Source organism: Melospiza georgiana, chromosome 9 (genome assembly GCF_028018845.1).
Source record: "Melospiza georgiana isolate bMelGeo1 chromosome 9, bMelGeo1.pri, whole genome shotgun sequence".
Classification (NCBI taxonomy): domain Eukaryota; kingdom Metazoa; phylum Chordata; class Aves; order Passeriformes; family Passerellidae; genus Melospiza; species Melospiza georgiana.
The window spans coordinates 21,133,146-21,159,888 of NC_080438.1; the positions used below are offsets into that span (position 1 = coordinate 21,133,146).

The following is a 26,743-nucleotide window of genomic DNA, read 5'->3' on the forward strand; positions in this document are numbered from 1 at the left end:
CGATTTTCATGCAGTGTTTTTGTCCCTGGTTTTGAATGGGCAGGCTTGCTTTGGGGATGCTGTTCTTCACTGTGCCAGTCTTGGCTGGTGACCTACTTGTTTCAGTTCAGTTTATCTTACAGAAGAGTTCATAGAGGACAGAAGCTATTCAGTGCTGGTTTGAAATTCCTCTTGACTCTTTAAAGTTGACTGCTTTTTCTAATCTCATTGCAGTCTCCTGTGAGACGTACTCATTGCCAGAATTTCTTAGTACCATATGAGCTGTTGGTATTCTTGGCTCTGTTTTAAATGAGTCCAGCTTTTTCTGCCTGTCTGAAAGAATCAAACCATGTAGGTTTCAAAAAATGTCCTCAAGACCGCCTCTTTTCCATCCACCTGCCCTGCAGCAAAAAACTGATATATTTAAATGAAGATTGCTAGTTTTTTGTTGTGCTTTCCTGCTTTCTAGTTTTCTGCCAAACTAGCTCTCGGTAGCTCTAACACTGAGTTTGGAGCAGAGGCAGGAGTTTAGCTTGCTAAACTCAAAGCTGTTTTTACAAAGCCATCTGGAGTGCTTAGCCTCAGCTAATTTTGGGTTATGTAGTCTAGAGTTTATAATATTGCCAGGACCAGATGCAGAAGAAGAAATGAGAATGTACGTGTGTTTTTGAAAAACCTTCTTGTACAGCATCTGGGCTCCCAAACACAATATTAGTTGTGAGATGTTGGCCAAAGCAGTGAGATTAAAGGAGGCCTTCAAATGAAGGGACTGAGATCATCTGGTGCACAGGAGATCAGTCCAGAAACAAGAGAGAGCAGCCTGAAGAGGCCTGAGTTTGCTGGGGACAAGACACATTAAGAACTGTAGGAGCATTATTTGGTCAGTTGCTGTTGTACTTGATTTTGCCAAAGCAATACTGACTTTGTATTTGTTTAGCTTGTTGCCAAAAATCTACCAATATTATCTGGTTTTTAGCTGCTTTCCATCCTAGGCTGCCTTCTGCCCTGGGAAAGGAAGGCTTTTGCAATGGTTCAGGATTGCTGTTTAACACCATCAGGGTAACACTGGCCCTTCTAAGGGTTAACTGAACTTCAGCTGACACTCTTGCTTTGAGCATTGGGTTGTCTCCTTGGGAAAGCTGAACCACTGGGAGAAGCTTTTTAATATTTTCACTTTCAAAAGAGAATGACAGCTACTGAGATTTATAAAATTTTAAAACATTCCAATTTAAAGCTCTTTAATTATTGAATGCAGACAACTTTTCCATAAGCAGAGCAACCATGGAAAGAGGAAGTGGCAAATTTTGATCCTGTTAAAGGCCAAAGGTGGTCTATTAACTTTGGAGGGACAGACAGGAGTCTGGCATAAGAAAATCTGGCTTTGCTACCAGATGGTAAATTATTTAGAGCACTAAACAGTTGAAAAAGATCAAGTCTATGAAGCATCTGGTAGGATATCTGACAATTCACCAGTTCTGCATAGTGCATACTGTATGTATCTCATGGGATGGAGAGGAAAGTGAAAAATCTGTTGAAACTGGAGAGAAGCTTGATCACATTTACTGAAAGAAGAGAGAAATCAAGAGACAGACCTATTCTTTAACTGAGGTTTTTGTGTTCCTGAGAGTTACTTCTGAATGAGGGCTGTGGAGGTGCTATTGACAAGACTCTGAGCAATCTGTGCTCAAGATACACCATTAGATGAGACACTTTTGTTGCTAATGGAAGTGAATGAAAGAGGAAAAGCTCTCTGAAAGCTACTCACCCCCACTGTGGTCTGACAAATACCTAAGATGTTTCAGCACCACCTGTAAAACTCATTCTCTGTCCTAATCTTACAGAGCTTGACACACATGATTAGTTTTGACACAGTAATTTCAACCCTTGGTGTCTCCCACCCCCTCCCCAGGAAGAGTAGCCCTCTTAGGATTCTGGCTGCTGTTGAGCCAGATGTAATGCTGCTTAAAGTGCCTCAGTGGGTTCCCTTTTTCAGGCAGCACAAATTACCCCTGTACATGCGGAATTTAGAAACATAATCATCACTCTTGATCCAGGCATTTCTTCCCATTCCTGTGTGGGCTGTGTCTGGGGAGCTGGCTAGTGCTGGGCCACCTGCTTGGGAGCTGCTCTATTCTATCACTGGAATAGAGCTTAGGCAGCTATAAAGATACAACTACCTGTATCTGTCTTGGCTATGTAAGACATGTAAATGGTGCTTGTAGTAATCCTTTGGTGAGAGTTGAGTGAGGATGGGGAAGTTGTAGGGCAGCAAAGATAACGGAGTGTGTGGCTGGTACAAAGAGCCTCTTCTGCAGCATTCAAAATTTTGCTGCTGAGCTTAGTTAGATTTATGCCTTCTTATTGAGACAATAAAAGCAGGATGAGATGATCAGTATTCTCTCTGCATCTAGGTTAGAGCTAGGTTATTTTGTAAAGTATTTTCAGATGTCTTGGCTGGAGAAGATGTTGCATAAATAAAGATTTCTCTGTGTTGTGCGATATTATAACATGGGAAAAGATTTACTGTGCAAATACAGTAACAGAATGGAGAAGAATCATGATCTCCTGTTTGTTAGTACTGTGCACTGTAAATATTTGCCAGGGTAGATTCTCTTGAGATTTCTCGTGGATTTCCCTAGGCATGATCGTTGCTGGCATTCTTTGAGCGCTGTGCTTTTGTCAGAAGTAGACGTGTTCGTAACTTGTGATACTTCCATCAAAAGCTCAGTGGTTTCCCAAAAACAATACGCTTCCAAACGTAGCAAAATTCAGAAATACCTTTGTTGGAGCAGTCCTGAAGGTGTGTTTGAAATGTCTGACTACACGAGTAAGAGTGGCATGTTGGACCACAAACAGTGTGAGTGTGCACAGTTGCAGCTGCTTTGCTTCAGGGATACTCATGGGGTCCACTCAGGCTGGCATCTGCCAGCATGAGATTTTTTTCACTAATAATGCCGCGTTGGTAAGTTTGGTAACTTCTGCAGCTTAGTGGAAAATAACATCTACTTCTAAATAACTCTTGGGCTTTCATTGAGATGCCTGGCACTGAAAGCATGGGCCCCTGTCACTGCTGAGTGTGGTTGCTGAGGGCATCGTCCTTGCTGGCTCCTTTGAGGTCTGTTTTAATAGGTGGATCTTAGACTTTGAGATGGAAGTACAATGAGTATATTCACATTAAAAGATAAAGGAGGCAGATGCACAGAAATTGTGTTCTTTTTAAATACTTCCTTTTTTTTGGTTGGTTTTCAAGAAATTTTCTGTATTTCAATATTCAAGCAGATGCCCAAGTTAAGGCAATTTGCAAGATGATTTGCTTTGTTTTGGAGAGGGAATATCCAATCATGAATCCTTTTAGGTAATCATTGCCACTGTTTTGGGGAGTTTGAGGCTGAGGTGTTTGCTTTGGGTAAAGCTTCTCTTTATAGACACTTGCCTCAATAACATTCTGCTGTGACTCTCACCCTGTGAGCTGACAGCTGATCCAATTCAGCTTCTGTTTCTTCTGCTGGAACTCGCTGAGACTTGCCTGGTGCACACCAGCCCAGCTGGATGGTCCAAGCTGTGCTTCACAGCAATTTGATCGCAAACCCTCCCTACACATGCAGTCAACCACGTCTGGCTAGGGCATGTGGAAGGAGACTTACAAGAGCTTAAGACTGTTCTTTGAGTGTAATGTGCAGCTTCAGAAATATTTGTTGTGAGCAACAGCAACTAAAGGATGCATTAATGGGCCATAAACCAGATTGTACATGAAGGTAAACTTGGAGACAGGTGCATTTATGCCTGCTGACCCTTGAAATCAGCTTATTGAATTCAGAGGCGTGTGTGGTGCTCTACTGCTCATGCAGGGAAGATAGGTAAATTTCTTTTTAAAAGTGTCTGTAATGATGACTTTGCAATGCAGTTTGATATACTGGCAGTTTATCTGTGTGTCATAATAATTTTCCTTTTCTTCCTTTTTTTGGTTTGCAGGAGTAAGTCTGTGTCTGTAACACTGGATGTACTGACCACTTGCCTCAGACTGAAGAGGACTTGTTCTGTTTTGGAATATGGTGCCTAACTTCTGCATCCCAGTACTCACTGTGCCAGCAGCCATCCTCTGCTGCTTGATGCTGCCTTTAGCAGGAGCGGACAGTAAGTAACATTTGGTTTTGGAAAGCTTGAATGCCTTGCAAAATTTGTTTCCAGAAATATTAAACCTTCTTTGTTTGTACTGGAAACTGAGGGTTAAGAGACAACTTCCCCCCCAGTCTTCTATTTCCCAGTGTGCGCATTGCAGATAAACAGGGTGTGTGTGAAGGGGCACAAGTAGAACTAAAAAGACTGACAAAATTTATTCAAGTGCAGAAAGATTTTCTGCAGAAGCTGTGAGATCAAAACCTGACAGTTTGATTTCTAACACGCACAGATGAGTAAAGAAAATTGGGGGCGGAGGAAGAAAGAAGTATTGGGGTCACAGTAATCCCTGTTACTTTTTTTCCCTTGTTCTTTTGCCAGCTCTCGTAATTTGTGTAGCACTGAGACATCTCTCCTGAGTCAGCAGGCAGTTGCTCTTGGAGAAAGCTGTTGGGGAAGAGGGTGCAAGTTCTTACCTTCTGGTATAGCTCTCCTGCACCTGTATTTTGGCAGAATTGGAGTACAGTGTTTCCTTGTGGTCATACTTTTAGCTGTTGTGTCCTTGCTGTTGTCCTGGCTGTCCCATAGAGTTGTTGTGACTGGCTTTAATTAGCCACATCCAGCCAAGAGGAAATATGTGCACAAAATGCTATTGTGGACAGACAAGAGGACAAAAACATGCTTAATGATAGCCTACTAAAAAGGCTATCGTTATAGTAGGAATGTTTTATGGAATGGGTTATGCAGAGAGCAGGAAATCTCAATGCTTTTTCTGCACAATCTTGAGGCCTGTATTTGTTAAGCAGTCCCCAAATATTTCTGCAGGCCCTCTCCCTTTTTTTTTAAATCTGTACCCAGATTTTCAGTGTCCAAATGTCTGCACATCCATTACAGACTCTGGTGGTTGTGAATACTTCTTGCCTCTGAAAGTACCCAGGGCTCCTGGGATGCTCGAGTTGGAGATGAGGTGACCATGATGCCCCTCCTGAGGTGCCAGCAGTCATCTCTTTCTCACTGCAGCTTTAGTCACCAGGCTTGTAATTAGATGTAATTTAGTGAAAGTTGAAGGAGATCTTGTTTCATGTTGGTAAGAGCCTGGCTGAATGTAGGAAACAGACTGGGGGTTCCTACATGTCCTGGACTGAGAAGAAGACCTAAACTTAGGGAAGCTGGAGAGAAGAGTGAAGAAGTGATGTGAAGAAACGTACAAATTCAGTTATTTTGTTTTCATTAGGGATGACTTGTACAGGCAGCAGATTAATATGGGGGGGTCTATATGAGTCTGAGCTGCCCAGTTATACTGGGGGCAGCAGCTGTCTCCTTCCTCAGCTTACTTTGCTGTCTGCTGGTGCTGTTGAAAGGTGCTTATTCAGATCACTTTATGTCTGCACATTGTAGCCCATTTTGGAATCTGGCATAGAGAAGCACTTGTTTAGTATTCTGAGGTGTATAAAAATGTGAAATTTATTATCTTGATACTGGCTCCTGCAAAGGAGAGAAGCATCACTCACGTCACAGATGTATCGAAGCTGGTGGAGCTTGTGATGTCCCAGGACAGTTCTTGGCCTGAGGATAACTTGTGGTAGACGTGGTTTGCTAATTTTGTGCAATAATTCCACATGCTTAAGTTTGACAGAATTGGCTCTGTTTCTGTGTGATGTCTCAAATGTGGAACATTTCTGTGTTGAGCAGCAAGTTTATCTGTATGTATGTCTTTTTCTCTGGTGCAGACTCGCTCTGAATTGCTTTTTCCTAATCTGGAAGGCAGCTCTGGAGGGCACCGAGGGCACTGACCTTTTAACTACCACAGCCACCATGATTTAATCAAGGGTTTCCTAGGATGGAAAGTGGTTTTTAGCAACTCCGTGTATTTTAGCAACTTAGAGTTTTTTTTATCATCTTACCCACTGAATCTTACCACCGACCCTCAGAGGCTGGGATCTGTGTGAAAGGATCTGTCTGCTCTGTGACTCTGCAGGCCTAAAATGTCAACCCTAAACCCTGCATTTTATGGGGCCTGGCCATCAGTGATGCAAACAAGTGATGCAGTAGTGAATCTGGCATTGGAGAGTCCTAATTTAGGACAGTAGTGAAGGGCAAGGGGAAGATATGGACACTGGAGCTTCCAGAAGAAGCTACAGAGGGATGCTGTGGAAGGAGCACCTCATGTGCACACTCCTCTGTTTTTCAGTCCCCATAGCATCCTGTTGGCTTCAGCAAAAGAGCATTTATTTATTACACTGGTTATGACTGCTCCCAAGAAATCACTGTGATTCTCCCTTTTCCCATTGCAGTGCTGCTTGGAGTCAGTGGAGGGATGGGCAGGCTGTGTAGCTGCAAAGCACTCTTGCATTTGCCTTACTAAAAACAACAGGATAGTGAGAGCAGGGTTATTCCTGGCTTTTCTGGAGTCAGTCCCCAAATTGCTTTTTTGGGGAGCAGGAAAAGGATGGCTGGAGATGGGCTGTGCTGCATCCCTGGCAGCAGCATGGCTTGTGGGTGGCTGCTCAGGGAGCACCCACGACTGGGTCTTCCCTGCCTTCCCCACCTGCTGTTGTTGTACCACATCTCAGTGTCGCTGCTGTAGCTTCCTGACAGTGAAGGCAGCTGGCAGAAAGCAGGATGTTAACGCCTGAGATAAAGCAGATTTAGTGTGTATTGCCTGGCGGAATTAGCCCCGTGCTGTGCCGGTGCCTCCCCTGGAATCGAGGTCGCAGGAGCTGTGAAGAATGTCAGTGATGAGGAGTTGGAAGTGGCATCCAGAGGTTAAACTGGGTGGCAGTGTCAGAAAAAGAGGGGCTCTGTGGGTGCCTCCCTGGCAGCAGGAGGGGAGTGGTGCTTCCCTGGCTGCTCTGGTGGGTGCTGGGGGGAGAAGGTGAGTGGGAAGGGGCACATGCGCACCAACGGTGGATACAGAAGTGCTAATTTGGCAGACAGCTATTTCAAATCCTCCCCAGCCTTTACAGACTGCAATAAGAAATTATTAAATTTTCTCTGTGATCTGACTGTGTTTCTGTCAGGGTGACCCTAATTCCATTAGAGCAGCTCAGAGCTGATTCAGGATGGCTGTTTTACCCATTCTCTCTCAGCTTGCTTGTGTGGTTTTTTTTGTACACTCTGTGCTTCCCTGTCTGTCATCTTTTGATTGTGCATGGGAAAAATGGCTTTGCAGATTTCAGTTAATGTTCAGTGCAATTGTCAACTAAAAGGTACCTTTTTCAGCTTTTGAAAATGCGTCATTTATTCTAATAAAATGAAAACCTAAAAAAATCCCCTCTCAAAACAAAATGCAGAGAAAATGAGGAAAAATCAATACTCTCATGAGAAATCATCAGCAATGTCTTTTGTTGTTCTCTTGTTTTTTTAAAAATTAGGTTTTGTTTTTGAAGTCCTGGGAACAGGTTCCATTAGCCAAAGGAGGAGACTCAGTGACTGATCCTGGGCCTTTTCTAACTGCAGTATATTTTGGTTTGTCTTGCACAGAATTTCAAAGGGCTTAAGGAGTAAAACCGCTTCAAAAGTGACCTTGTAGAAGGAAAGAACTAAGGCAGAATTAGGCCAACTACCTGTGAATTGATACCTGGTAAACAAGCAATTTGCACCTTTTGATTTTTAGAGGTAGAGCAAACTTGGGTTTTATTTGAGGGGGTAGATGAAACATGCCTCAGTGAGCTGGTGTGGCCAAGGCAGAGCTTGGGCTCCCACCACCCCTGGCTAGAAGGGACCCCGAGTCTGAAACGTCTCAAGGCTGCCCTGCCCCTGAAATGAAGAGTTAATTTATATCCAAAAGATGTGCATCTTGTACATGGGGCTTTTTTGTGCGCGTGGTTTGGTTTTTTGGTGGTTTTTTGTTGTTGTTTTTGTTTTGGTGGAGGGTTTTTGTTTGTTTTTGTTTTGTTTTGTTGAGGGTTTTTTTCAATCGGTGTTTCTTGGATGCTAATTGAATTGAGGAGATACATTAAAAAAAGAAAATAAAAAAATAGGCCTCTGATGCTTGTGAAGGCTGGGAAAATAAAGAGTACTAAGATTACTTATCTAGATGTGGTGTCCCGGAGTCTAAGAATAGTAGGATGGTCTTTCTAGCTTCAGGTGAGCTGTGTTTTGCCAGGGATTTTGCACTGCACCTCAGGTGCTGTCTGGAGGTTTTGTGTGGAAGAGCGCTGGAGGGAACATGTGCTTAGGCACTAGTTTGTCCTTGTCCCCTAACTCTGCTGTCTGCCCGTACTGTGTTGTGCTCCCAAGACCACAGTGGCTCATTTTGACTCCCTGATTCAACTCTACTGCTTTTGTTTCATAACCTGAATGATGCCTCAACAGCAGCTCAACCCCAAACAGAGCTGCTCCAGGCCATGCTGTGAGACAGACTTGCTGTTGTGCAAGCCTGGAAAATGGCCACTTTGCAGAGCTGGGCAGCAGGATCCCATTCCAAAAGCTGGACATGAGGCTTCTCCATTGCTGCCTTGCATCAGTTTCTGTTTCCAGGTTTCCTGTTTGCCTGCCTGTCCCCAAACACTGCATCTAGTGATTATGTGTAATTGATGCGATTGGATCCAGGTATTGCAGCACAGGTAAATACTAATTTTCTGCAATTCTAGCTTGACTAGCTTGACACATTCCATCAGCAGAAACAACATGGAAAATACTGTTTAGGAAAACCCCTGTACCTGAGGCATTGAGGTAGTGTCATTAAGGGATGGGTTGAAATATTAACCACAGTTATTGTGCAATGTTTACTTTTGGTGTCCTTACTCATCAAATATATATATTTGGGTAGGAATGGATTCTACACTTGTGTGTAAAATACCTAAGTGCTGCCTGCTTGTAGCTAAATGTTGCAGACATCAAGGTAGAAGGAATGCTGTGAGGACAAACATCATGTACAGAGTAGACAAAGGATCTTTTTCTGCATTTATAGCCATTTTAGCTCCAGCACTTGCAGAGAGTGTGAATTAGTTTGGGTTGCTACCCACAACAAATCACAGCATGATGATTTGTCTTTTTTATTTATTGTTAAAGCCACCAGCGTTCATCAGTCAATGTCAGCTGACAGGTCAAAGGTCTCCTTAGCCCCAAATACTTCATCCCATAGTGGTCAGTACGAAGACTTATGGAGGATGTAAAAGCAGAATAAATATATAGTGATCTCTTCTTCTTGTCTTCTTGGAGCCCTTGGTGAGTGGTGGCCCCTGAACCCAGAGAGGTGGTGGAGCAGCTGCAGCCAGGCTCACTGTGCTTTGCTCTGGGGCAGCTCTGAGCAAGTGCTCAGTCTGCAGGGACACCTGGGGGCAATGGCTTGCATGGAGACCAAGGTGTGGGCTCTGACTGTTGCCTCCACTCCCTGGCTCCTTGTTCAAGCCCCTCACTGCTGCTGTGCAGGGCTGAGCATCCCCACTTGCCATTTGCACCTTTTGGACTCGGCTGCACAGCCACAGTTCCTCTCCTGCCTTCACAAGGCGCTTCCTGTGATTAAGTATCTGTGTAAATGATCCAGCACAGTGACAAATGTTGAGGGGATGATATATTTAATACTTGTCCTTTGAGAGAGAGTGTGCTTATTGGCTTGGTGATACAGAAAACCAATAGAACTACCTGCTTACAATTTTATCTTCAGTGTAGATTCATAGATTTTAAGGCCAGAAATCAGATCAGGGTAGTCTTTTACTCTGACCTGTGTAGCACAGGCTGTATAATTTCAGTGGTAATTTCTGTGTCTGCTTTTACAGCAGTGGATGAGCTAGCACGTAGCTTTTGGGAGGCTGTCAAATCATTATTTGAAAACTAAATGATAGAGAATTTACCCATCTCCTGTATGATCTGTAAAAATGGCAAGTAATCATTACTTCTCCAAATGTGTATTTATTTCAAACTACCCTCATGCATTTTTAGGGTTTAGACGCTGGATATTAGAACATCTGTCAGTGAGACTGGAGACTCCTGCTGTTTAATGCAATCTCCTGGAGAAACAACTTTAAGTGGAAGAGTTAGAGAACCTGGAAGTTTGTCCTTTTTGTTGTAGAAGAATGGACACGTCTTGTTTTTTTTTCTGACCAGATAAAATTTTTATTGTTCTTCACTAATCCTCCAGACTTTTCAATATGTTTTTTAAAGTCAAGGGACCAGGACCAAGACAAGTGGCTGCATTTTCCAACAGTACAATGGCACTTTATCTTTTTTACTCCCAGCATTCAGCTGGTAATGTGGTCCTCCATTGTGACCTCTGAATTCCTTTCTGGACCTCTGATTCCCAGGATGCAGACTTCTATTTCATTAGTGGGATTTGGCTTTTTGCTCATGAATATCTGCCCCTAGGTACATCAAAATGTGTTTTGCTGGATCCCAGCTCATTTAGTCATCTGAGTAATTCTTTAAAGGTAATTTTCCCATTCTATTTGTAGCTGACTACCAGCCTTGGTAAAGCTTACCCTTTACTTTCCAAATCTAATTGCAAGTTAGTTGCATTCATTCACAGATGTTAATCAGTTTTGGCTATTTGCAGAGGCTGCTATGTGTATTTTAAGGAGATATTTAAAATACCCTGTAGTAGTGATGGTAACATCCTTTGCAGATGGAAAGGAGTGCCAGAAAACCGATAAAATAATATGGTTTGTCGTGATGCTCCTGACTATTGCTACTACTGATGTCAGAAAGGGAAAAAGTGTAAGATCTGCTGGAGCTTTCATTGTTTTAGCTGAGTAGTTGTAAAAAGCAATGATGTGGTAATAGGAATGGTTTTTTTAGTTTCTTTGATTATCTCTTCATTATACTGGTGCTTCAGAATGATACTGTAATATAAGATGATCAAGCTCATTTTTGTGAACAACCAAGAGTATGAAATTTGTTTGCTCAAAATGTTAGTCAATCTTTTTTGATGTTGAACATGGTTTAAAAAGGAGTGGGAAAAAAAGCATCTGTTCATGGGTGCTTTTTCTCTGGTAAGTTGTCTATCTTTATGTATCAGGAGCTGAAAAGCAGTGGTGTACTCTTAATTGAATGCTCTGTTTAGTCCCTTGTGAGAATCAGTGCTTTGTCTGTGCCAGAGACAAATCTCATTTATTTTGTTGGTGTGAAAACACTGTAGGGTGCTTACTGAAACTTCTAACTCATAGAAATGTCTTTTGCCTTGCACACTTTACTGACATATGATCACTGAATTAAATCAAAGCACTTTTTATAGTGGATGATGGCTTTACATTTGTATATGAATTGTAGCCTGCAATGCTAGAGCTTTGAATGTGTGTTAGTGTTGTCTTTCTCTCTTGCATCATAACATTAAGCCTTCACAATAAGGGGCATTGATGTAGTATTAAAAGAAATAATTACAGAATATATTTCATTTAGTGTAGTGCAGGCTGGAATGACTTTGCAGTCCTGCTGTGCTTTTCAGATGGTCTTTCACTGTTTATATTACTCATTGTTTTCCCCCCCAGTAATTAATAATAGAATTTCCCTGAAATCTTTCCCAGGAAATCTCTGTTTTGTAAGATTGGATTGAGATATATAAGTAGTACCTGGTCAAATCTTAAAATAAATGGAAATGCCACAATTTTCCAACAGACATTCATTGCACCAAGGGTGACTGTTCTGAGTTGATACTTTGAATAAAGTCATCATGTCAGGAAGAGATTTGGAGCTGGTTTGTTTTTGCTACATGAGGTTATTCTACTTGAGCTGATAGTGGATTCTCTGGAAGTACCTGGGGTCCCATGGAAAGGACCATCATCAGTCCACTGTTGGCACTGGTAAATGCTGCAGATTTAAAAGGAATCACTTAGAATTCTTGCTTGCTTTTGCTGCTTTTCTTGCAAATTGTTTTAAATGTTTTTCCAAACTCTACATGTGGCAACTTTGTTGGCTCACCTCAAAGATGAGCGATGTAAGCCCTTGGCAGTTAATTGTCTGACAGGAGAAGACAGTAACTGTTGAGCCTCTGCTCTTTGTTTTAAGGGTGCAGAACACCTATGTGTTTTCATTGTGTTTATTTTTAGCCAAATCCACTTCAGCTGTTGTATTACTTCTGTTAAAGGTTGTTTTGAAGGGGGGGTTTAAAGAGGCCAGGAAATACTCACCAACTTTACACATGTAGGGATTTTGCCCCTGAAAAACTCCATTTTTAGTAACCATTTTGAGCCTTAGCATTAGCACAGCTGTGCCTGGCAGGTGGGGCTGTTCCATTTCACCCGCTTGTCAAAAGTTGGGGACTTGTGTGAGTGGGAGACAGAGTGTGTTGCAGAGCTCTCACTTTGGTGTTGCTCCTAAGACAGGGCATTGCCCTTTCAGACTTGAAACTGAAATTCTGTCTTTTGAGGTAAACGTGAGAGTCACCCCGCACTGATTTCAGAAAGGGTTTCAATCCCCGCATTTGGGGGAAAAAGACATTTTGAAAGTGAGGCAGCTATAGTGTATTGTACTTAGAGAGTGTTTAATTTACAAGAGGGAGGATTCATTGAAAGAACAGAACGATGAGTATTGAGATTCTTGTTACATGCTGAAAATGGTTAAAATAGTGATCCGATGATGATGACTATGTACTTTAATCCTATTTAGGATCAAACAGAAGCTTTCAGTTTTTCCAGGACACAGGAAAACCCTTAGAGAAGCAAACTTCTCTCATAAGCAAATACTTTCATATTCCTTTTTAAAGGACAGGAATGTCTGGTCCTGACACAGTGTTCTCAGTCTTGGCATGCTGAGTACAGAGTTCAGTATGGCTCTCAGGAGAATGATGAGGGTAGTCCAAGACCTAGAAAGGCTCCCTTTACTCTTGTTTGATGTAACAGGTAATGGTCCTGGTTGTTGACTTGTCATTTATACTTGCTGTATATAACTTCTAATATCCTTTTTTATGCTCCATTACGCACAGTTTATCAGGGGTTAACATGAAGTTTCTTAGTTATAACCTATTCTTTTCAGCTTTTTATGAGTTTGTTTCATGGCTGAAATGTGCCCTGCTTGGTCTTCAGGCCAAGTTCAAGTTGAGGGACTGTATTTTATAAGGTGGACATTTGTTTTTGGTTCTTTCTGCAAAAGTTGTCTTCAAATTGCTCTTAAAAACAAAGAGAGTGGAAAAATACTTTTGTACCCTTAAAGCTGACTGTGGTGATATTTATAGATCTCTAGTCTGAAATGTTTTTGAAAACATTTGACCACCAAAGCGCATCTGTAGCTGTGTCCAGAGAGAACAGAACCTGATTTGTGGAAGGAGTGACCCATAGAAAAACAGGCTGCTGAATAATATAAAGGGAATTTCACGCTGGATCACTCTGTAAAGGAGGCTGTGTGAGCTCGTGTGTAACTAAATTGCCTGTGTATTCATTCTGTGTGTGTAGCCAGAGCTGCTGTGATCTCAGCTTCCCAAAAGCCAGAGGTGCCCAGGAGAGGCATCCTGCAAGTCCTGCAGCGCCCAGCCTGGAACATGGGCAGAGAGAATTAATCCACACAGACACCACGAAGTTCCTCTTCTAGTACATTTGTCTGTTTCTTGAGGCAGCTGTGGAAATAGGGAGTGTTTTTTGTTGAAGTTGCTCTGTGGTTGTACTGCGGGCCACAGGGGCTTGGTCTTGTCTTTCTCGGCAATGCCTGTCCAACCTTTATTCTGTCTTAGTAAATGCATGGAACATCTAACATATTTAACTGCCAAAGTTTTTTTGGTTTTTTTTTTTCTTCCCCTCAAATGCTAAAATACATCACTGTCTGTAGAGTTGTGTGCCCTGTTTTAAAAGCAGAGTATGATTTGGGGGTTTTTTACACATTAGGACAAAATCCCTGTGTTGTTCAGTCAGCATCTATGCAGTGCTCAACATCTTTTCCATTAGACACTCAGCCTTCTGTTGCAGATAAAGGGTTTTTTTAGAGGCCAGTTTAGCTCAAAAATTCTAGTATGGTCTGTAATCTGTAGTGCTTTGTGTGAGAAGAACTTCCTGTGTAATTTTGTGGAATTTAAGGAATACTACTTAACATATGAAGAGTTACATGTACTATACCACATGGTGTTTTCCAAGTTTATGTTAAATTGCAGAATTATTTTGTGTTACAATAATTGCTGGATGGTGTCAAACTCTTAAGTCCATGAGCCTCCAATGATGGCCAAGAAATGCTAGATGTTTAAGGAGGTACAATAAAGACCATCTCATAGTCTTGCCTTTTCTCCCCACCCACATTACTTCCCATTTCCTATGTAAAATTAGAAGCTGTTCTCAGAAACTGGACTTGTATTACTCCTTCTGTAGAGCTTTATTAATTGCAACAACTCTAAATATTGTTTTATCCACATGGGCAAAGGAATAATATCCAGTGTATGTTTGTCAAGGTCAGATCCATCTAATTTCCTTTAATGACAGGCTAACAGGCTTTGTGAATGGAGAAGCAGTAGATGTCATTTATCTTTAGTAAAGCTTTCAGTGCTCCCTCATGAGACTTTTTCCTGTGAAACATCTGCTCATAGGGTGGGTATTTGGCAGTTTGGTAGCATTCAGCATTTGCAGTAATGATCTCTCTGATAGAATAGAGAACATGCTTATTAAATTTGCAGGCAACAACAAGCTGGGAAGAGAGGCAAGCATGTTGGAGGACACTATTAGAATTCAAAATGATCTTTACAAATTGGCAAAACTGTCTGAGAGAATGCATGTCAATAAGGAAAAATGTGGATAGATGTTTGAAAATAGGAGTAATCAGCTACATAAATACAGAATGAGAGACAACTGCCTAGACAGCTGGTATACAGAAAAGGTCTTGCAGTGCTAATGGATCATAAGCCATACAGGAGCTGAGAAAGCAGTGCTTTTGTGAGGGGGACAGACATCACAGTGACAGGCAAAAATGAGGAGTACCATGCTGAGGACACATTTGATAGTCTTTCTGCCCTGCTCATGTGGGTGAGGCTTCCGGTGAAGCATCTCATTTTGAGCATCCCACTGCCAGAATAGGAAGATTAACTGGGGGGAAGGTAGTCCACCCATCCACTGCTAGGAGAAGAAATAATGTGCTTGAATTATAGCTGAAAAGTTCAGGTCAGGCACTAAGCAACGGTCACAGACATGCAGGATTGTTGGAATTGAATTTCCAGAGGTATTTCTGGAATTTCGTATGCAAACTGAAAGTGATCCCTCAGATATGTTCTGAATAGGCAGTGTGATTTTTTTAAAATGAATGTTTGTCTTCATTTATGAACCAGGAAAGGAGCAGTCTTGTAGCCTGTCTTCTCTAGGTCACCTAATAACTCCTATATCTTTATCCTGTCCTTTTTTATCCTGCTCCCCAGTGACAATCACTGTCCTTCCTCTGACTATGTAGCTTTGTGTGAAAATGTTCTCCAGGCCCTTAGTCCTCTTCAATGCCCTTCTCTGACTTTGTAGCTCTGCATTAAATGTGCTGGTGGGCAAAAACAGGGGAGAACATGAGACTTGCAAACATCCACTGGTTTTCTCATGAACCCTCGTAGATTTGCTATCGTTTTGCCCACGTCTGTGCATGACTAAAGGACAGCTGCCTGTTCCAGTGTGTGGTTCATCTTCTGAAGCTATACAGTTAACTCTGCTCTGTGAATTGTAGCAGGTAGTTCTGTGTTTGTTTGTTTTTCTCTCAGTACATGTTATTTATTTGTCTGTATGTAGCTCTCTGCCTGGAGACTTTTCCATGCTATTCATCTGTTCAGAGGCTGGTATCTGAGCTTTGAGGGTTGCAGGGGCTTTGCTTGCCAAGGCAGGGCTCTGGTGGGTACCTGGTGGTTGCTGCTGTGGTGTGCAAGAGCCCTTCTCTCTGACAGCACCAAACATCCATGCTGTTCATTGACTGTCAGATATTCTAAGAAAGGCAGTGTGGTTGTGCCAGCCCATATAACCCAGAGCAGCAGAGCAGCTTGGAGGGTCTGCATGTGGACCACTCTAGGAAACAGTGCTGCTTTGCTGTCCAGAGCAGCACTGACCAGCAGCTCTTTGGGGCAGGGGGAAGGTGGGGATTGAAACAGCTTCTGGCGTCACAAAATGCTTTGAGAAGCAGTTGCAAAGGATGCTGTAGGTCTTGCAAGACCTTCTGATTCAAATATGTTTAAATGTTTATTTATGTGTATGAAAGAGAAAATGTATTAAAAAAAAAAGTGTATTTGTATAGAACGCTTTTAATGTTAATGGTAGTGGAAGGGAAGATGGGTAAGGTTTTTTACCTTCTCCTTCCAGTAGACATTCTTGCTATGAATAGCTATACATCAGCTCACGAATTTCTGTCTGAGCAAGGTCCCAGGGCTCTATGAGATGGGAGTATCTCCTGCTTCTTGTTAAAAGATTACGGTTAATTTATTGCATGTTTGTTGTGGATAACAAAAAGCTATTTGCCCACCTAGACTTTTTCTTTTCTGGGTTTCATAAAAGAGCCATGTACTTATTGCTGAAGAAGTACAGATCAGAATAGATTGGCCTTTTTAATGAATTGATTTAAATCAAAATGCAGGCCATTACATGAGTTCCTGAATTCTGGAAACTCTAGCATTATATTGGGTGTTTCTTTGCCATCAGACTTTGACTTCAAACTGCAATTATTTTTCACAAGATGAAGAATGAAGTCTGTTGCCTGTTATGAATAATAGAGTATGGTAATATCACAGCTATATATGCAAACTCTGCAGACTGGCAGCACAGCTGCTAAACGTTACGTTTTTAAAATATGTGCAATCTGTTGTCAACAGAATTAAAACCAGGAACATTACATGGTTTGTTTTGTAGGGAAATTTAGTGATGAATAGTTCTACATTTTGACCTTTAAAGTTTTTTTTTAGTCTCTGCACCTTATAGTGAACTGGGGAGATTCTCAAATTAAGACATGGAATTCTGATGGCTACCCTGACATTCCCTTGGCCTGGCTGGATACCTGGTCTTGATTAATTTTCTAGTGTACCTGCACTGCCAACTTGGAGAGGCTCATCCTCTGCACAGCTGCACTTGAAGTGATTGCACTGTAAACCTCATCCAATTAAAAGGTGAATCCTGTTCTGGTAGTGGAAAGTTGTTTTACTGCTCCTCTCCCCTGATATGGATGCGAGTGAAAGTGTTGAAGGGAAGTGTTATCGCTGTTGCTTTTGTAGCTTGTTATCTTCCATCTTCATATACAAAAAAGTGAGAAATGCAGCCTGCCCAGCTATCTGAGAGTGAGGATGACTTGGCAAGATAAACCTTCACTGGCTGTAATGGGCCTGACTACAGACCATCATTCAGCCCTTCACTACCATCTGGTAGTGTCCTGGTTTGAACCACAAGCAGCAGGAGAAATAAGGTGGAAATAGAGCAAAGAACAGCAGTCCATCATTTTGGTGCTGAGAAGGGAATAATGCACACTCAGGACATCTTCTGCTCTCCTCCTCCTGACTGTGGAGTGGGAGAGGTAAGAGGGAGGAACCTAGGAATGTGAGAAAGGAGTAAATGCGAAGAATATAGAACATATAGGTTTACTGTCCCTCATCAAAAGAGTCTTTGAAGTACTGCTGCTTGGGAAAAGATGCAGACAGGCACTCCCAATATGCCAGTTCCAGGGCGAGGGGGCCTGGCACTGCTGAGCAGCTCCTTGAGTGTTTCTGTGCACCATTCCTCTCACCTGCAGAAAGAAATGCCAACATTAGCAGATCTCTGATTGTGTCTGTGCTGGCAGAGGGTCCCAGAACTGATTTATAGCACTTGTTCAGCTTTCAGCGAGCAGCAAATGCATTGCTTAATTATTCATGGCAGATGTATTATTGCAGGAAATTAAGACATCGAGGAAACAAGTAAAAACTATTACTGAATAGAGCTATAAACAAGGGAAGGTGAAAGGGAATGCAGTAGAAAAGCTCTCTAGAAAAGATGCTAGAAATCCCTCCTTCTCAGGAACGTTTCTCCCCTTTCCAAAAATAATTGTTTAAATTCCCAGATATGCAAGTGATCGTTCATAGTACATAATTAAATATTCTATTAGCTAACAAGTTGGGTTTAATTTGCTACATTTGTCATCTAAATTATCACGTTTGTGAATGTGTGGAACCTTCTATGGCTTCTTTCAGTATATCTACTTACATAATGACACAATTCTCTTTATGTCTTTGACTTCCCTGAAAAGATTTGACATTTTACTTGTGCAGGAAAATTTAGATCAACCTTTGGAGGTATTGCTGTGTAGTGGTGTGCAGTGCTGCTGCAGGGAGTGTGACCCAAGGCCCATCAGCTGGCATTGTTTGAAACCCCTCTGCAGGCAGGCACACGTACATATCTTTCAGATGCTGCTGTAGCATTATTCAAAGATTTATTTATGTGTGTTGATGGCCTGTGCTATGAAGCTGCTCTCTAACACGCTCGCACGGAGGCCAGAGCTGTTGGCTTTGAGGAGCACCAGCACTTTCTTGCTCATCAGGTGGCATAGGAGGTGTTTGATCACTCTCTATATGCATGGAGGGAGTTTCTCATTATTGCTGCTTCAAGTTCCCATTAGCTTTAAACCTTGCACATTTCATGACAATTTTTCAAATATGTAGTCAGTAACTGACCAAACTTCGCTGAGAAGAAAGTGGTTTAAAGACAACCCTTTCAACTTCTCTTTCAAGAACAGAATTATTAGCTTTATTATAGAAGTTATGGGGAGCATCTCTTAAGTTTTTGTGTAACCTCAGGCTTCTGAGAGTTTCCATTTCATTACTGTTCATAAGCTCATAATTTTGGTACATGTGTAGAAATTTTGGAGCCCTTTACTTTTTAATTTCAATTATGTAGTTTGAAATGTAATGGTATTAGAAGCCTTGTTATGGAGAATTCAGAGCAATTTTAAGGCAAGCAAATGAAATTTAGTGATAAAATAGCCTTTTGTAGTTCCTTCCTGTGATAGGAGGTATTTTAGTCCATTTGCAAACTTTGTCTATTTGGTGATTGCAGATACAGGTGATGGAAGTAAAATACTCTCTAACTTGTCCTGGGTAATTTTCCTGACTCTTGAAAGCATGGTCACATATGTGTATATAACACTTCATAGAAATTGGGCAAAAAAGAGATCTTGCAGGCATCACACCAAACCATCAGCAGCAAGGAACGTGCTCCCAGTTGTGTTTTGCTGTTCTGTACACGTGCGTCTCAGGATCGGCTAAACAGAGCTGTGCTTCCAGACCTAATCAATTGGTTCTCGAGCCGTTTAGCTTTTTAATTACTCTTGTCAAAGTGAAAATTATGTGAAAGGACTTGACTGTGCAATTAGCTGCTGAACATTTTCTGCAGCAATAGTGGGAAAACAATACCAAGTCCCAGAATAGCAGTAGATACAACCGTAGGAACAAATCTGCTTCAGCAGAGAAAGAGATATTCTAGTAACTAATCTGAATGAGAGATAATTTATTTTTTAAATATGCATATATTCACAGATGTGAGCAGAAAAGGCTGTTTGTGTGAGAAAAGCCTGGCCCCAGCAGAATGCCAGGTTAGTTATCACTTGCTGATTTCCCTCTGATTTGAGGGCCCTGCTTTTCATAGGCAGAGGCTGCAGCTCTGTCTTCAGTCAGGGCTGAGCAGGTTGGAAGAAGTGCCAGCTCTTTGACCTCCAGACTGCCGGGGGCTAAATTTTAGAAAAAAAGGATTCACCTTTCCTCTGCTGCAGCCATGGGAGAATGCACAGTGTGTTTCTTCTGTGGACAGCAAGAGCCTATTTAGTGTTCATTCAGTGATCTATAGATCATCTGCTCAGACAAATTATATGTCTCCACAGCTTCACACTAAACTAATCTGGGCATTCAAAAAATAAATAAATGAGGTAGTGTCTATAAAGAGCTTCCATCTAGGGAAGTGGAGCAGTTGGAGCCTGATTAATGAATTCCATTTGAACACCCTGGCAGTGTGTTCACTGATGCTGAGCTCTGTCATCCAGGACAGCCCTTGCTGGAACACACCGTGCAGTGCAGGCAGCTCTGCTGGGACCACGGGCCACCGTGGTGAGGATGGGACTTTCACCACCTTGGTTGGTTCATGGCCCCAGTGCAGAAGCCAGAGCTTGCCCAGGATATCCCTACCACTGCTGGTACATCTCAGGAGCTGCATGGTGCTCTCCTGGTTCTTCCATGTCCAGGACCAAAGCGCAGAGGCAGATTTTGGGGAAGTATCATTTGGGGAAGGATCCATTCAGTGCTGGTGGCCCTCAGAAGTGTATCTCATTGGCCTTCACCAAGCTAAAGCAGTGTTTTTACAAGTGAGATTGAAAACACAGGTTAGATTTACTGGCTGTTAAATTGCTGAGCTGATGGAACGGAGCTGAGTCACTGCATGCTGACTGACTGAGCCCACACTCCTTCCTTGGGAACAGCGCGGTGAGGGCAGCTGAACAAATCCTGGTACTCGTCCCCCTGTGTTTGGAAATGCTTAATAGATTTGGAGGCTCAGAATTTTAATGCAGTTCTTTTCTGTATTGACAGAGGTCTTTGAAGTTGCTTGAATGCTTTACAAAGCATACATACGAGAATTTTGGTTCTTTGTAGCAGTGCGCTTGATGGTTTCCCATCTTCATTAGGCTGTGTACCAGAAGGTCAGTGTGTACGCACACCTACATGCCTAAAATAATTTATTCTGCTGCCTTTTAGCACCTGCTGCGCATGGAGGTGTTACTAGAAAGGGAAATTGTATCTTTTGACTAGTGAATAACAAAATTTCGCTCAAGACACAATGTTTTTTACAAGGATTCAAGTTCCAGGACTATACATGGATGAGATTTTTTGTTTTGTTTGTCCAGGAGGTGATGAGGGCAAAACCAGCAGTAGCAAGACATCCATTCTTTGTGAAGCTTTGAAAGCAGGTGAAAGGGCTCAGAAACCAGAGGGATGCTTTTATTAGGTCTGAAATAGTCAGCACACCAACATCTGGTTTTGGATTGTAGCTAGAGGCAGCAAGATATGAGTATAGAAAGTTATTTTTAATTATGTAGAATACATTGTCTGGGTCTGTGTGCAAGCTGGCTGCAGTGAAATCAAGGAAGCCAACATATTTTAAGCTTAACTGTATTCTTTTAAAAATCTGAGAACAATAAGTATGTAATAGCAGCTCCCTTTTGTGTGTAATACCTATTTAATACAGTGCTTGAGACAGAAGGGCTTTGGCAGGGAATAGTCTGTGTGCAGGGAAGGACACAGGTACTCTGAATTGCCAGTTTTTCTTGCTGGAGAAGCTGGAAGGAGTGTGCTGGGATTCTGGGAGGGAAAAGTCTCATAGTTAAAGCAATTATTGATGTCTCAGAGGTTTGAATTTCGGAAGGCATAGATCTGCCTGTAATTGTCAAAGAACAGTAATTTTTAAAAAAAAATAGTGAAATGTAGCATAAATGCAGATGATATTGCTATTCCTCTTACACCAGGAGAGCATTTAGTAGCAGGACAAAACTGCCATCAGATTTTGGATTACAAGGAGTTCCAGATTGTCTCCAGTTCTTGCTGCTCTGTGAATGTCAGTGCTGAGGTGGGTATTGCAAGTCCCTTGCAAGAACAGTGAGCAGCTGCATTCTGTCCTGAGACTCGATTAAAATTATGGAGAGTTTGAGACTAGGCTGTGAGTATCAAGTTTTAAAGCTGCAAAAAGGGTGAGTAGGAGGGTAAAACTGCATTTGCTTGAGATAACTTGAATACCTTTTCTCAACATGTTTGCAGAAGGATCACCTTACAGGAATGTGAGAAAGATTTGCATTTTAGGGCCCTGAGAAGTGCTTGAGAGATGCTCATATCCTGTCTTCACTCCCTTCCTCCCCCTTTGCTTCTTGTCATTTAACATTTTTGAAGTTCTTTGGGTAGTTACATTTTTGTCTCTGTAATAATTATCAAATTATAAATTATTTTTATAAGCAAACCCTCTTGACTGTGGATAAGCAATCTTCATAAATTATTTGGTGGGATACTTAATTTGAAGTTTCTTCATTGCCTATGACAAGATGTTTCTGCTGCTGTCACAGTTGATGACTCATAGCTCAAGTGAAGTGCTGAGCACTTCAGAAAAGTTGTAACACAAGCAGTCCTACTCAAAGTCTCTCTATTTATAAAAAGAGAGAAAAAGAGAGAAAAAGAGAGCTGTGGTGGACTGTGCTGAAATGGTGTATGAGCCTGGTCTGCAGGACTGGCTCCAAAACATGGAGAGGGTGGCAGGGGCTGTTCACTGATACTGAGTCAGAGAAGAAACTGAGGTAACACATGTTCTTAAACCCTTTCTTTTCTCCTAAGCACATTTATGAGCAGTCAGAGGAGTTTGTGAGTCTGCTAACTTGTGTATGTATGTGGGAACAGGGTGCTCCCTGCAATCCCATGTGATTTAGGGCATTCTGCTTGACCAGCTGGACTCATAGCATTGGATTGCGTGTTCTTGCTTCAGCCATGGGGGTTCTGGGGAGGTGATTAGGAGGAAGTGGAAAATGGAAGAGGCTTTAGACTGGTTAAAGGAAAAAGTGCAAGGTGGGGTATTGAAGTATTGGCACCATTTAGTTCTGGCTGATGCTGTGCTCAGTCTGTGTGACTCTGTTGGAGCAAAAAGGGACCCCTATTGAAATTTCACAGACACAAAGCTCAGACCTTTGCGGGGCTGGAGGAGGAAGTAGCTGGCTGTTGAAATTCCTGCTGTTTTGCCATTACTGATGTTTTTCTTGTGAGAAGCTTCAGTGAGGAAGTCTGACAGATGGCAACAAAGGGAAAGGTACAAACAAGGCACTCCTGCAATATAAACGTAGGGCTTTAACTGTTTCCCTGAAGTGTTTAAAACACGTGTAAGAATTTGGGCAGAACTACACAGGCACGTTACAGCAGTTAGGTGAAATTTCAGAAAAAATAGCAGTGACAGTTGTTTTTTCCCCAGCCAAGCTGAATTCCAAGGATGCCACTGAGAGCAGCTGCATGCACTGAATATTGATGGGCAGCTGGTGCAGGTCCTGCGCCCCCACCAACTTCCTTCATGTTTCAGGAAAACTCTCCTGATCTTATTTCAGCCATCACATTATAGGAGAGCATTTGCAGCTGTACAAGTTCAGTGAAAAGAAACAAAATCGAGAATGAGCCAGAAGAGTATAAGGGAGCAGGAATCTGGCTGGTTTGGGCGGATGGTGTTTGGGGGCTCTGTACTGGCAACCAGCTGGGATTAGGACAAATTCTCTTGTTTCAAATGATTGTTCCAGATTTTGGTAGTTTTTTAGCTGTTTGACTACTCTTGTCCTCATGGAGAGTGGAAGAGACTGGGCAATTGAAGGGTTTGTTATTGAAACTGGATAAGGTAAATAGAAGTGGAGGGAATTTTAGATAAATGGAGGAGTTCATAATGTGGGCTGTTTATAGGTTTCTGTCTTTTAAATTGAAAGTATTGTAGCTGCTGCGTGTTTGGAAGCACTTAAGGTTTGAGTGGACCATAAAAATGCGTGCAGATGTTCTTCCTTCTTGATTCTGAGCATTCAGGATATTCAAACCACTGCAGTGGCTTTCTTCAGGAACTGTTTTATGGGGATCTCTGCAGTATTTTAAAACCAAAACAAGATTTTCATGCCACTATTTAAACTTCAGTAGAGACACCATGTAAAAAACCACTCCAGTGTGTGTTTCTGTACGTATAACTTGCACCATTTACACTATAAAGAGAAGCCTTTTTAGTCAAAAGCAAAAGGTAGTGAGGTGGAAAGGTGAGCTGCTGTCCCTCCACATCACTGCCTGATCTCTGAGTGCTGGGTTTCTTAACCCCAGCCTTATGCTGCTGCTGTGGAAGGTGTGACTTCAAGCTGGACTTCTGCTGGTTTTGACTGGGGATATTTGTTTGGAAGTCAGTGTGGTTCTATTGAACACATACTCAATTTAGACCCTCCTAGGACCTTTATTGCCTGTTGCACATTTGCCTGAAATGCTGACAGAGAAACTAATGTTCTTTTTTTAATATTAAAGAACAGTAACAGCTTATTTTACACTGAGTAAGAAAGAGGCTTTAGCAGTGATGTACTTCAGTGAAATAACGAAGATATTTCTGTGAGCTGCTCTACATCAAAGCTTTATGAAGCAGGATTTCTCTGCCACAATGTGACCTCTGCAGTGCTTCAAAGTGCTGGTTCTTTACACATCAGCTAGCTCCATGTTTTTACTTTGACTAGTGGTATTCCTGCTTAAACCACAGAAAAGGACTTTTATCTAAGCACTTTCTGGGAAAACTTTTCTTTACACATATGGACTTTGAGAATCAAATGCCACAAATGTTTTCTCAGTTGCCATATGAGCATACTTGGCAGAGATAGAAGGAACTTGAATACAAGAGAGCTTCTTAGGGAAGAAATTACCTCTTTTGGTGATTTCTGCAAAACTGAATGCATGTCCTTTCAGTGGTATTAATTTCTGCTCTTTTGGAGTGTGGCATGTGAACTTGAGTGGTTTTGATGTACTGCTGATGTTTTAGCACTCTCAGTCATCAAGAAGCTCTGTCTCATTTGAACATGCAAGCTTTATTTCTGCACATTATGTCATGAAAAGTGAGAGTAATTTATTGTCTCTGTTAATGGGATGTGAGATGTAGATCGAAGTTCTCTTGAAACCCATAGCAGCCAGCCCTTTATCAGTTGATGTTGACCAATATCCTCCATTTTCCCTACAGGAAATGAAAATGTTCCATCGTTAGGCTGGGTGTATAATTGGGTTTCCTTCACATTCCTCCCTTATCTCCATATTTCCATCATGTGTTACTTTGCACTGGAGACCACTTGCATGCTTATATAGCTTGGGTTTTTAACATACAAACCTGCAAACCTGTTTGTTTCCTGTGGATTTTTACACACTGGTAACTTCCAAAAATCCTGCTTCAACCCATCAGTCTCAGCTGTTCTGTTTTGGTTGGGATTCCCCTTGCACTGGCCTGCATGGTGAGGTACCCTTCTCCATGTGTCCTTGGGAACTTTTTCCCGCATTGCCCTTCCCAGGCAGGGCTCAAGGCACATGCCCATGGTACATACATGTATCAAACACAGATAAAGCCATTGGTACCCCATCCATTTTCTTCCTTGAAGAAAGTAGATGAAAACCAGGACTGTCAGTTCAAGCGATCTGTCTTTGTACAGACCTGTTTTCTTCTCTCAGAGCCACACAGAGCCTCTGAAAGCAGATGTGGCTTGGGTGTCACTGCTCCATCTGGATGTGCAGACAGATTTGGATTCTGCCTTCCACTCTGCTTTTGGCTTGTTGGGAGGAGGAAGGACTTGGCAAGGATGCTCCTAGTGACACAGACTTAGTCCTCCTAGACATGGGAATTAAATTGCCTCAGCATTTATGGAGGAAGGTAGTTAACAAGGCTAGTTACAGTTAGTCTCCTTATGCTGATTTCCTTATTTTTAGGTATGTTTTCAGCTACTGCTAATAAATTTAAGAAACAGATGAGTAATTTTTGCTTTAATTAAGAGTAATCTTGTGATTTGAAGTAATATGTTATTTTTTGCAGTGTTTTTTTCCGCTTTAAAAGCTGATAGGGAGAAAAAGCAGCTCAATAGACCATTTAATGAAGGGTAGAAATTATCAGGTCATGCATTCTCTCCTTGTATTGTTCGACCATAACATAGCATAATATATATTCTGTCATTATTCCCACCCCATCCATTAGCCATCACAGTTCAGAAATAAACAAATTACCTGCTCCCTTCTCCATTAAATGTAATTTTATAAACTGCATTATAAAAAAGCTAACTGAGCTATAAGTAGAGAAAAAATCCTTAGTTTTCAATGTAAATGGCATAAATTTGGTTGTGCAGAGAGGATGTGTGGGAAGGTATTGTTGCTGTAAGAATATTAGATGAATAAATTTTAAAAAAATTAAAGAACTGTTTTGAAATTCAATAGTTTCAATCAAGAAGTAAATTTTTTTTTGAGAGGGGAAATGGAAATGCTTCTGATCCTAGAAGTGTGTACTGGAAAACAAAAGAGTCAAAAAATCACAGTTTGCAGCCAGATGAAAAATATATGGGGAAACTTTTTCATGGTGAGAGTGGTTCTCAGTTGGAACAAGGAACCAAGAGAGGCTTGGGAGTCTTCATTTGTGGAAATATTCAAAGTTTAGCAGGACAAGGTCCTGAGATAGCTTTCTTTAAACACTGTTTTAAAGTTAGTATTTCTCTGAGTAGGAGGTTAGATTAGCTGACCTGCACATGTCCCTTCCAACTTAAATTATTCAGTGCTTTGTGCAAGAGACTTAAACAGTTCATTTATGAAATTTGGGACACACATTTGTTGATGCTGTGAGCTTCTGTATGGATCTACTCAGAGCACATTGCAGCAGGGTGAGGGGTGATGTATTTCCACTATACCTTGTTTGCACTTTCTGGGGGCACGTGTGTGAAAAGAGCAGGTGAGTTGGAAATGCAGAAATAAAGCTTTATATCTATGAGAGTAGTACTGAATATAATGACCTTAAATTTTACCTCTGTTCAGATGTCTTCCTTTTTGGCTGGGGAGCAGGGGAGATGCTTCTTTTCTTTCTCAGCTTTTTGACTGCATTTCTGTTTTATGGGGATGGTGAAAGCTGGGGCATAACATTATTCAGTACAGCATGGGGTGTGCTGTAAATGAGTTTGGATATCTCCTTTCTGGGTTTTGCATTATTTATAGATCAGCCTCTGCATAATTGCTTTTGAATACTAGCAACTAGTCATGTTTGCCATAAAAATAGAAAATGCATAT

General features: G+C 41.7%; 1 protein-coding gene across 9 annotated transcripts in view; it reads left to right on the top strand.

Annotated features, from left to right (window-relative positions):
- Positions 1 to 3,955: 3,955 nt before the first annotated feature.
- The window catches only part of PTPRF (protein tyrosine phosphatase receptor type F), a 244,718-nt gene continuing 221,930 nt past the window's right edge, over positions 3,956 to 26,743 (top strand). For all 9 annotated transcript variants that reach the window (XM_058030410.1, XM_058030402.1, XM_058030405.1 and 6 more), the window contains exon 1: positions 3,956 to 4,113. In XM_058030410.1, coding sequence (XP_057886393.1) covers positions 4,029 to 4,113 — 85 coding nt within the window. In that variant the 5' untranslated portion in view covers positions 3,956 to 4,028. The remainder of the gene's footprint in view (positions 4,114 to 26,743) is intronic.